We start from the raw sequence: 12,427 nt of genomic DNA on the forward strand, positions 1-12,427 counted from the left end.
AAAAGCTTTTGAAAATGATTGTTAGAAAGGGAGAGGGAGAGAAACACTGATGGGAGAGTGAAACAGCCATCAGCCTCCTACTGCACGCCCCTCACCAAGCATCAGGATCGAGCCTGCAGCAACCAACGGAGCCACACCACCCAGGGCTCCAGGAAGCTTCTTGAAATGCAAAGCAACCATCTACTTGGTATAGAATCAAGGACTTACTTTCCTCATCATAATGAGCCAGAGAGGCCGATTTTAAAGATAATGACTACTTCAGAAACTTACTTTGAGGCTGTCTGTTTAAATAAGAGCTCAGCCGAAACCGGTTTGGCTCAGTGGATAGAGCGTCGGCCTGCGGACTGAGGGGTCCCAGGTTCGATTCCGGTCAGGGGCATGTACCTGGGTTGCGGGCACATCCCCAGTGGGGGATGTGCAGGAGGCGGCTGATCGATGTTTCTCTCCGATCGATGTTTCTAACTCTCTCCCTCTCCCTTCCTCTCTGTAAAAAAATCAATAAAATATATTTTAAAAAAAAAAAGAGCTCAAATGAGACAAATTTTCTATTTTAGTAGCTTCTCAAGCTGAATCTGGCCAGTTTCCTTTAGTAAAACTGTTCACTCACCAAGTACTTTTCAATTCACTATGAGTGGTAAATAGTTTGAAGAAAATAAGTTATCTATAAAACTTAGATATAAGAATAAAGTCTCTTAAATTTTGTAAAATATATTTTCTTACTAAACATTTTTTTACCCACACAAAATAACTCTCCCTTATCTTCAGCTTCCTCCTCCAACAAGTGACAGAAGAGCAGGTGTGTGTGTTTATTTAATCACTTTATGAAACTTAGTCTCCAAATGCTTTTTATTTGCTGCTCCTTTCACCTACAAGTAAGAACAGCAAACAAAAGTAAAAAGGGCAGCTGATTAAACAAGGTCATGGTCATTAGTTTGCTTCAAAATTAATCAGGAAACTGGTTGCTTATTTTGTTACAACAATAAAAAAATTCTCCACCTTTCATCCTTACAATTTTAAATATCAGATTGTTGTTGGAACCAATATATTGTATTCATCACTTACAAAGAAAACCAGTCGCTGTCTACTCGATTTCCCACAGGCAATGGGGGCCCAATATTCACAGAAACACAGATTCTGAGCAATTTTAATTGTTGAAAAAAATGAGCAAACTGCCCAACAAAGTGTCACAAGAAATTGAGTGATACAACAATGAAAAAGATTCTCAGGTTTTGAAATCTCACTATATAATACTAAGGTGTAGATTCCTCTCATTTCATTTACAAGTGTAATGTTCTAAAAATGCCTTTCTTCCAGGGAAAGCATTTATGGGATTTAATGACACAATTCCACTTGGACTAGTCTGCGCTCACGTGCGGAGTCTAACCACGCTGCAGACGGACTCGGCCGCTCAGGCAGCACCACCGGCGCTCGCCTCGGGTTTACAAACACTGACACCAGCGCGCCTTCCTAGCCATCTCCTCAGAAACAACCTGAAACAACATGTTGTTTATTGTAAGTGATCTGCTTCAGTAGATAAATATATGAACAGTAATCAACAAGTCTCTTTAAGAATAAAATATTTAGCCCTTTGTATATGAAATCAGACCATGAAAGGCAAAATAATTCATCAAAAGGTACATTATTTTCAAATATATAAACTATGTGCTAAAGTAAAAAAAATAAAATGTCCTTTAGTCCAGAGCTGCGCCCGGGCCGCTGTCAGGGGCCGTGCGAGGAGACAGGTCCTCTGCCCTGGGGGTCGCTCCTGCCCGTCTCCGTCTCTGCAAGGAACAACAAAGGCCAGCGTCAGTCCAAGGCCCGTTCTGAACTTCCCCAGAGAACGCTTTTACTCATTCAAACAACAAATTACAGAAAATTTAAAATGAAATGTGCCAAATGGCAACCCATCCCAGACCGCCAGGAAGTCTACCGACACCTCCGCAGAGAGGTCTCCCAGGGCCAGCCTGGGCGGCAGGACTCGGTCAGCGTGGGACTACAGAGCGCCGCAGCCCGAGCTGGTGAGAGTTCTCCAAAGTAAAGCAGTGGCTCGGGTGACGAAGACGATGATGCGCCTAGGAAAGCAGCGCGCACCTCCCGGGCAACGCTGACCCCGTGAGGCGGACACGGCACAGGTCCTCGCCCCATTTCACAGACGAGGAGGCAGAACGGAGTGACACCTTGGGAGAGAATCAGCTATTCACACCCTGACGGGCTGACGTTAGGAGGACAGGAGCACAGAAGGTTCTTACAGACAGAACACCTCCTTACATACAGGAGAAACAGATACTTGGAACTCACTACAACAGAGCTAAGTGCAAGGCCACCAGGACGAAGGAGCACTAACCAAGCAGGAAACTACTTCTCCAGGGAGCGGTCTACCCTTGCTATTCTGTAATCAGGCTTCTTTCCACACCTTTATTTCTATCCATCATTTGGAACTACCTTCATTTTAAGAGGGCATCTGGGAAAGATGCTGACAAACTAATGCACTACAAGTAACGAGAGAGAAGAGAACCCTGGAGACGGCCTTTGAAGGCTCTGTGGTCAGGTAAAACTGTCCTCTGTCTTTCAGCATCTCACGGGTGGCCCAGGATTAGAGAAGCAACTCCTTTCCTCCCACAGACTGCTGGCAGCAACAGCAGCGACACGCAGCAGTGGGCGCAGACACGGGCATTCCCAAGGCAGGGGCTTGGGCAAGGGAAGCGCTGCCTGGAAAGGTGGCGTCGTCCCAGCAGGAGGCCAGAGCTGGTTAGAAGAATGGCCCCACAGATCAACCTCCCACTTCCAGCTCCTCTCAACTACAGTCCTCTTTTCTGCCACAAAGCAGCCTTCCCTCTCTGGTACCCATTGAACACTTAAGCTCTAATATCTCTATTCTTGCCTCCCAGAGCCTAAACATGTGCAAAAATGGAGAAACTGATTCACTATACTTCCCCTTCTAGGATGGCAAATAAAACCAGAAGCATCAACGATTTATAGAATAATTCAATGACAGTAAAAATTCTGATGGGACTTTCAGTTGGCAAAATGATTTTAAGATTAATCTAAAAATGTAGAGCAGCCCTAGCTGATTTTGCTCAGTGGATAGTGCGTCGGCTGCGGACTGAAGGGTCCTGGGTTCAATTCCAGTCAGGGCACGTGCCTGGATTGTGAGCTTGATCCCCATTGTGGGGCGTGCATCTCTTTCATCACTGATGTTCCTATCTCCCCCTCTCCCTTCCTCTCTGAAATCAATAAAAATTTATTTTAAAAAAAATGTAAAACAGGCCAGGAAATTTTTTTTCATTACAGTAAAATTTATTTAGAAATCACTGGGTATTCATTGAAGACTAGAACAAACACTATCATTTAAACACTTCCCAGTTTATATTCTCAAAGTAAAGTCTAAACACAGGTAGGTATTCAAAGCCTTTTACATTCTACAAAGGTCTTAATCAAGTAAATACTTGACTTTCAAAGTTCCTTAAGAATACGGATGCTGCCCTGGCCAGCTTGGCTCAGTGGATACAGCATCAGCCTGCGGATTGAAGGGTCCCAGGTTCGATTCCAGTCAAGGGCACATGCCTGGGTTGCAGGCTTGATCCCCAGTGGGGGGCGTGCAGGAGGCATCCGATCAATGATTCTCTCTCATCATTGATGTTTCTATCTCTCCTTCTCCCTTCCTGTCTGAAATCAATAAAGAATTAAAAAAAAAAAAAAGAATATGGATGCTGGCTCTCTCCCTCCACAGAGCAGCCCTGTCTTTCCCTTCTCCCTCTTCTTCCCCAACAGGCGTGCAGCTCCTAAACTCTAAAGGACCCCACGAGACCTGCAACCAGGGAAGTGCTGAGCAATGACAGCTCATTCCAGACTCCCCCCTAAACCTGTCCCCAAGGCCCCCTTTTCTCAGTGAGCTGACAGCAGCCCCGCCCAGGCTCTTTCCTGTTGCTTCTTTCCTTGTTACACTGTCCCAGCTGTAATAAGTGTATTCTCAAAATCACCTGAATAAAAAAAAAGAATATAGATGCTAAAATTAAAAGGCTTGGCCGAAACCGGTTTGGCTCAGTGGATAGAGCGTCGGCCTGCGGACTGAAAGGTCCCAGGTTCGATTCCGGTCAAGGGCATGTACCTGGGTTGCGGGCACATCCCCAGTGGGAGATGTGCAGGAGGCGGCTGATCGATGTTTCTCTCTCATCGATGTTTCTAATTCTCTATCTCTCTCCCTTCCTCTCTGTGGAAAATCAATAAAATATATAAAAAAATAAAAAATAAAAAATAAAACCTCTCATGGAAGGTTTGAGCATTTAAAAAATAAATAAATAAATAAATAAATAAATAAAATAAAATTAAAAGGCTTGGGATCTGATAAGCAAAATACATCATCTACTTGCAATATTGATTATCAATACTGCCTATACTAGGAAAGTTTAAAGTTTTACTTTCTTTTCTTTTTAAATCTTCACCCGAGGATATTTTTCCATTGATTTTGAGAGAGAGTGGAAGAGAGAGGGAAAGATTGAATGAAACACCGATGTGAGAGAAACACATTGATTGGTTGCCTCCTGCACGAGCCTGACCAGGGCCCGGGCCAGGCAGGAGTCTGCAACCCAGGTACCTGCCCTTGACCGGAATCAAATCCCTGGACCCTTCACTCTGCAGGCTGACGCTCTATCCAATGAGCCAAATTGGCTAGGGCTAAAGTTTTACTTTCTGCTTTTATAATATACCATTGTGTATAATATTATGCCTGAAGATGAAAATGAGAACAAATTTACACCTATGTTGTAAGTTTTATATATGAATATATATCTACCATTTACATTTTTATTGCAAAGTGATTTTCCAAATAAATTGCAATAGTACAAAAAGTCATTTTTCACTTTAAATAAAATCATGAAAGTACTGTTTACTTTTCCAACAAATGAAATACTTTTACAATGCAACTTTTTTAAAAAGTCCAATTTTCTTCCTGATGTTATTAGATGTTTATTAGAAGACTGGTAGCCTGGTGCACGGATTCGTGCACACTGAAAGGAAATTAATTAGAAGGTGGCCAGCAGGGCAGGACTGGGAGAGACGGGCCTGACACGCCCTGGAGCCAACCTCCCGCGGTCCCTCCCTGGCTGGCTGCACCTGGGGCAGCGCCACTACTCGAAGAGCGTCTGCGGTCACCACAGCTTGGCAGTAAACCAGATTTGGGGCCGACAGTGCCCCAGCAACAACATAACCCACGGCTGAAGGTGGAATCTCACAGCCCTGCAAGGAATTGGGCTCCCTCCTCTCTGGTTTCAGGGTGTGTCACCTGAGAACCGCCACTGCCAAGTCACCGCAGCTCGGCAGCTCCTGCGCTGGACATCTGCCCCGCTGGTGGTCAGTGCACGTCATACCTACTGGCTGGTCAGATGGTCGCTTAGCCTTTATCCTAACTAGAGGCCCGGTGCACAAAAATTTGTGCACTTAAAGGGGGGGAAGCGGGGGTCCCTCAGCCTGGCCTGTGCCCTCTCGAAGTCTGGGACCCCTCGGGAGATAACGACCTGCTGGCTTAGGCCTGCTCCCCGGTGGCAGAGGGCAGGCCCAATCCCTAGGTGCAGCCCCTGGTCGGGCTCAGAGCAGGGCCGATTGGGGAGTTGGGGCGCCACCCCCAGTCATGCACAGAGCAGGGCGATCGGGAGGCTGAGATGCCACCCTCAGTCACGCACACGGTAGGGCCGATTGGGGGGTTGGGGCACCGCCCCGTCACACTCAAGGCAGGGTCGATGGGGAGGTTGCGGCGCCACCCCATCATGCACAGAGCAGGGCCAATCGGGGTTGGGGTGCTGCCCCCTGTCACGCACAGAGCAGGGCCCATCAGGGGGTTGAGGAGCTCCCCCGTCACTCACAGAGTAGGGCCGATAGGGGAGTTGGGGCACCACCCCCTGTCACGCACAGAGCAGGGCGGATCAGGGGGTTGGGGCGCCGCACTCTATCACCCACAAAGCAGGGCCGATCAGGGGGTTGGAGCGCCGCACCCTGTCACACACAGAGCCACAGGGCGATCAGGGGGTTGGGGAGCTCCCCACTATCAGGCACAGAGCAGGGCTGATCAGGGGGTTGGGGTGCCTTCCCCTGTCACGAACAGAGCAGGGCGGATAGGGAGGTTGTGGCCCTGCCCCCTGTCACACACAGAGCCACAGGGCGATCAGGGGGTTTGGGCGCTGCCCCGTCACGCTGATCCCAGTGCCGGGAGGCCTCGCGGCTCTGCTGATCCTGGTGATGGGAGGCATTACCCTTTTACTATATAGGATAGAGGCCTGGTGCACGGGTGGGGGCCGGCTGGTTTGCCCTGAAGGGTGTCCTGGATCAGGGTGGGGGTCCCCACTGGGGTGCCTGGCCAGCCTGGGTGAGGGGATGATAGCTGTTTGCAGCTGGTCACACACCCTTCAGGGTGGGGGTCCCCACTGGGGTGCCTGGCCAGTCTGGGTGAGGGGCTGAGGGCTGTTTTCAGGCTGGCGGGTGACTGAAGCTCCCAACTGCTCCTTTTTTTCTTTCTTTTTTTTACTCTGGGCCAGCTTTAGCTCTGGCTCCAGCTCTGAGGCCTCTGCTGCTGAAAGCAGGTATCTGGTTTGTTTCGGTTCTATAATTGAGACACTGTATCAACTCTAGCTCTGAGATCCCGGCTAGCTGAAAGCAGGTTTCTGGGGTTTTGTTTAGCTTCTATATTTGTAACAATGTTTCAAACTGCAAGCTCAGAGGCAGGCAAGGTAGGCGGGGAACGTTGGTTTCCTCCGTCACTGAAGCAAGGAAGCCTCATGTTAGCTTCCAGCTGCCTGGCTGCCGGCCGCCATCTTGGCTGGCAGTTAATTTGCATATTGCCCTGATTAGCCAATGGGAAGGGTAGCGGTCGTATGCTAATTACCATGTTTCTCTTTTATTAGATAGGATATATAAAAACCCAGGGTCCGTAACGACTGACTGAAGGCTTGACAGAACACTGGAAGTCAGTACTGTAGTCAGTGCTGGGTCGCCACGGGCACAGCAACCCAGTACTGACTGCTGAAGGGTCTGCAGATCAGGCCGGGAGAGAGAGGCAGGGTCTGATCCACAGCCTCCGTGGCAGCTGTTGATCAGCTGTTGCCTCTTTCTTTCTCTCCGGGCTTCACCAGCAGCTGCGCCTCTTTCTCTTTCTCTCCAGGCCTCCGCAGAGGCTGCTGATCGGCCTCCCTTCTTTCATCAAGCCCAGAGATAGGCCCGGAGATGCTGAATGGCATAGAAACCGACCAATCAGAACCAAATTGGCTGGCAGGGGAGGGCAGTTGGGGGTGAGATCAGGCCGGCAGGGGAGGGCAGTTAGGAGTGATCAGGCAGCCAGGCAGAGGCAGTTAGGGGCGATCAGGCAGGAAGGCAGGTGAGCGGTTAGGAGCCAGCGGTCCCAGATTGTGAGAGGGATGTCCGACTGCCAGTTTAGGCCCAATCCCACAGGCCTAACCGGCAGTCGGACATCCCCCATGGGGTCCCCGATTGGAGAGGGTGCAGGCTGGGCTGAGAGAACCCCCCTCCATGCAGGAATTTCATGCACCAGACCTCTAGTATATAGATAAACCCAACCCACAGAATGAAATGCACATAGTAAAACTTCATTAAGTGGAACCAAGGAAGGTCAATGTGAAGGGTAGGATGCTGTAACAGTAGCCTATCAAAAGAGTAAGAGGCACTGCTTGGCACAGAACCACACAAATGCTCCTGATTCATTCAAAGCACCAAGAAGCTCACTTCCACTGCAGTTACACTGTTAGTAAGCAAACAATATTTTTAAAGGGCTAGGCTTCTGTCTCTCTCTGAAGTAGTTTCCCTACAACTTTTAAAAACTTCTATTTAACTTTTGTTTTTAAATGCTGTGAAGCAATGAAGTTCTAATTAATGAATTTTACTACATTTGTGAATTCATATTTTAGACACTGCTTTAACATCAAAATAGTATGAATTCAATACAAAAATCAGTTTTTCACTCAGAGGTCAGACTTTGTTTTCTGAGAACTGTGTCAGCTAGTTAAAGGAAATTAAAATCTGATTTTCCAACACTAACTTACATATTTTTTGCCTCTTTTATACCAATCTCTGCTGTTTGACTTATGCTCACGGAAATACAAAATAATTTTATCTTCTCCAAACAAAGAGCCTGGCCGGTGTGGCTAAGTGGTTGAGCATCAACCTATGAACCAGGAGGTCAAGGCTCAATTCCTGGTCAAAGGCACATGCCCTGCGTGCAGGCTCAACCTCCAGTAGGGGGCGTGCAGGAGGCAACTAGTCAATGATTCTCATCATTGATCTTTCTATCTCTCCCTCCTCCTTCCTCTCTGAAATCAATAATACCTTAATTAATAAATTAAAGATTGAAATAAAATAAAATTAAATCAAAAAATAAAAAGTAAAAAAAGGAAATGACTCAAAATAAACCATATGGCTTTATGAAGATAAATTATTCCATTATCATATACTTTAGGATTATTCCCTCCAACAGTATGGCCTCTAAAACGGTGACTTCTATAGTGTGAGCCCCTAAGCTACCATGAAACCCGTTATCCTGAAGTCTCAGGATACCCTTTTGCAAATGCTACCGAACCTTTGCAAAGTCAAATGTACTCAAACCAATAACATGATATGAAGGTCATCAAAGCAAATGAAATCAGTAAAAACTAGGACTATGCTCTAAGACTTTAGAAAACTATGCTAGTTACTGTTACCTTCTGGTAGCACTTAACTAATACAATATAGACCTGGGCTAAAAGACACTGTACATGCAAACAAATGAAACACCGCATACTGGTACGTTACACATTATCTTTAGGACTATAGGAAAAGTTATTTTTAAATTGAAAATATACTTTAACCAAAAGAAAAACTGTCCTATCCTGACTACGTGAGTAACCCCGTATGCCCAAATGGGAGGCTCAAGGGCAGGCAGGGGTTTACGGTGTGTGAGCTGCCAGTGTGGCCCGTCTCCAGAGGCTGAAGGGCTAGTGCACCCATTGGAAGAGGAATCCGGCAAGAAAAAAGTTTATGCCTTTTTCTCTCCAAATGTGGTTCAATAAAGCAGATGTCCTCAAAGCAATGGACACTTACTTCAAGCACTTACTCTGCTTACAAGTTTTATTTACACAGTAATTGTTAATGGTGGCATTTAGCGAATTCCTTGTATTTACTTACATTTTGTGTACATATTTATACTTTAAAGATAAAGAAAGTGTATAATACTAAAAATGAGAAAAAGAAATACAGTCACTTAGGTCCAATTCAGGAGGCAAGTAACAGAAGGAAGATTAACTTCACCAGGTCATTACCCTCCATGAGATCACTGCCAGGGCTCACAGTCCTGCCAGCAGGGCCCCAATAGGGAGAAAACAGTTATCAGAGTCAACATTAACCTTAAAAAAAATGCAGAAAAGGCCAGAAATTAAAAAAAAAAAAGAAGAAGAAGAAGAAAGATGAAGGAATTTGCATTGCCTTGCAAATATCAAAACATGTTGTTCATAAATAATTGTTACTCACTAAACAATATTAGGATAATTGGTTAAACATTTGGGGGAAAATGTTAGCTCAATCTCCCCTTAAATTATGTGGAATAAAGATTTAAATGTAAAATACAAAACCACAAATATTAGATATAATTTTACATTTTGTATCTAAGAAAAATACCTCAGAAAGTCAAAGTATACAGAAATTGGGGGAGGGGGTGATATATAATACATATGACAAAGACCAAAGTGCTTAGAATCAGTATGAAAGATTAGTTTCTCTATAGAAAAATAAGCTAAGAATGAAGGGGATAACTCATAAAAAACAAAAACAAATGACTGACAAATACAAAAAGAAGGAAATCTCATGAATAATAAAAAACGCAATTCCGCCGAAACCGGTTTGGCTCAGTGGATAGAGCGTCGGCCTGCGGACTGAAGGGTCCCAGGTTCGATTCCAGCCAAGGGCATGTACCTGGGTTGCGGGCACATCCCCAGTGGGAGATGTGCAGGAGGCAGCTGATCGATGTTTCTTTCTCATCGATGTTTCTAACTCTCTATCTCTCTCCCTTCCTCTCTGTAAAAAAATCAATAAAATATATTAAAAAACAACAACAAAAAAACGCAATTCCACCCTGGACGGGGTGACTCAGCCGGCTGGGTATTGTCCTGTGCACTGAAAGGTTGGTTGTGCAGGAGGCAGCCAATCAATATTTTGCTCTCACGTTGATGTTTCTCTCTCTTCCCCTCCCTTCCTCTCTCTCTAAAAATCAATTAAAAAAATCTTTTTAAAAATGCAATTCACTCTATTTTATCAATGAGAATGACAGAAAACAAATTAGACAAGTGGTATGAAGGTGTTACGTACTGACAAAAGCCACACAGGGTGCGGCTTGAAGAAATTACTTGAGTAAATCCAAAATGTAAGACTATGCAGCTGTACAAAATTATGTATCTACTGATACAGAAACAGATTCAGACACTAAGAGAAAAAACAGGTTACCTAGCAGCACATAAATGACATTCTCCCCATCATTAAACACAAAAAAAACCTTTGAAAATATATTTATCAAAATGTTAAAATAGTATTTCCAGGTGTGCGATGATGGTTTTCATTATTCCTTTAGTTTTTCTGCATTTTATGTATTTCTCCCATTTTCAGTGCCTAATGTCAGCTTGTTTTAATATTTTATTTTTTATTTTTTACAGAGAGGAAGGGAGAGGGATAGAGAGTTAGAAACATCCATCAGCTGCCTCCTGCACACCCCCTACTGGGGATGTGCCCACAACCCCGGTACATGCCCTTGACTGGAATCGAATCTGGGACCCTTCAGTCCGCAGGCCGACGCTCTATCCACTGAGCCAAACCGGCCAGGGCAGCCGTGGGCAAACTACGGCCCGCGGGCCGGATCCGGCCCGTTTGAAATGAATAAAACTAAAAAAAAAAAAAAAGACCGTACCCTTTTATGTAGTGATGTTTACTTTGAATTTATATTAGTTCACACAAACACTCCATCCATGCTTTTGTTCCGGCCCCTGGTCCAGTTTAAGAACCCATTGTGGCCCTCGAGTCAAAAAGTTTGCCCACCCCTGGGCTAGGGCATCAGCTTGTTTTATAATCTGCAAGCTGCTCACCGAGTAAGGCTGTGCTTTCCCCTGCGTCTTCTTTAAGATGCCTGCTGCACTGCGACACGGGGTCACTGGTGGAGGGCGACGGGGAGGGGCTCCCGACACTTCTGTCTTCCTGGCGCACAGTAACACTCACACTTGCAGCCACGGCACCTCCAGGGGCTGCCTCAGCAGCGGGCTCCTCCTGGGCATCCTCAAGCTCTCCCTTGAGAGTTAGAACAAAAGGAAACGTCTTTTCTAAGTCAAATGATCAAAGCTTATTTATCATCTTTTGTTCATAATTCACACATTTATCGTATTTTGTTCATAAATGTTTACTTATACACAGAATATAGCAAAAAGCACACGATATCTACTTTATTTAGCATCATCAGTGAATTACTTCTCAAAAAGCAGCTTCCCAAGATCTGGCCATTTTTATTCTAACCACCATTTCCCCTGATACAAGCAACGCCACCTTTTTTACTATTTGTGGACTAGGAAGTGAAGCTTTGTTACACACACTTTCCTGCCTTCTGGAACAGATGATGGGGGCTGGCCGCTGCCTGCTGCGGCCACTCCCGGCCTGGCCCGCTCCCGCCACGTCCCTACCTGCAGTTCCTCACAGAGCACTGGACAGGGTTCACTTAAAAACATCAGCTGTCCATTTGCCAACTCTCCCTCCTCCCATGTGCTGTTTTAAAGACAATAAAATAACGGAAACGAGGGCCAAGACTCTAGAAGGGCTATGACACTGAAGCCTCACGCCTGGGGGCTCTCCAGAAACCTGGCTGACTGACGCCGAGCCCACGCTGAGCTGTGACTGGCACAACGGCGGGGTAAGTGGCTCTGACGTGAGGGTGGCGGCGGGTTTGAGAGCCTTGGCTGAGACGGCCACCTGTGCTGACAGCCCTGCGCTCCCTGCCTCTACTCCGCCTGGGCTCTCAGGGCCCAGGGCCTGCTGGCCTGCAGCTCCACCCGTGTTCTCGAACCCACCTCCCGAGCACTGCGTGGCACACGGCTGCTCTCAGTAGTGAAAACCTCAGAATGTGACTCTGAGACCTCACGCCAAACCCTGCTGCCTGCCTTCCTGGCCAGACCCGCGCAGCCCATCCTTATCATTTTTCCAGGCATCTCTCTGAATACCTGCAAAACCCTACTACCTGCCAGTCTCAAACCCCTCATATTCACAGCCTGCAATATACTCATCGGCCCGACAAGCCCTTTAACACCCAGCCCGGGCCCCTCAGAGAAACTGCTCCCCGTCCCTCCCCCCTGCGCTTGGCAGTGGTCCCCCCTCCCGTTGCCCCTGGGACCTCTTTGTCCTGCTGGGTCTGGGTGATGCCCTC

General features: G+C 46.5%; 1 protein-coding gene across 5 annotated transcripts in view; it reads right to left on the bottom strand.

Moving 5' to 3' along the window:
* Nucleotides 1–12,427, bottom strand: part of RNF149 (ring finger protein 149) — a 47,728-nt gene that overhangs the window by 2,314 nt on the left and 32,987 nt on the right. For 2 of the 5 annotated variants that reach the window (XR_009447877.1, XR_009447875.1), the window contains exons 6-7: nucleotides 11,106–11,304; nucleotides 740–1,781 (exon numbers count right to left, since the gene is read on the bottom strand). Coding sequence is in view for 2 of the 5 variants with exons in the window: in XM_059658849.1 (XP_059514832.1) it covers nucleotides 11,106–11,304 (199 nt within the window). In the remaining 3 variants the exon portion in view is untranslated. Of the gene's footprint in view, nucleotides 1–735; nucleotides 1,782–11,105; nucleotides 11,305–12,427 lie in introns of all 5 variants that reach the window. The other 3 variants (XM_059658849.1, XM_059658847.1, XR_009447876.1) reach the window with 2 other exon arrangements.

Source organism: Myotis daubentonii, chromosome 12 (assembly GCF_963259705.1).
Source record: "Myotis daubentonii chromosome 12, mMyoDau2.1, whole genome shotgun sequence".
Lineage (NCBI taxonomy): Eukaryota > Metazoa > Chordata > Mammalia > Chiroptera > Vespertilionidae > Myotis > Myotis daubentonii.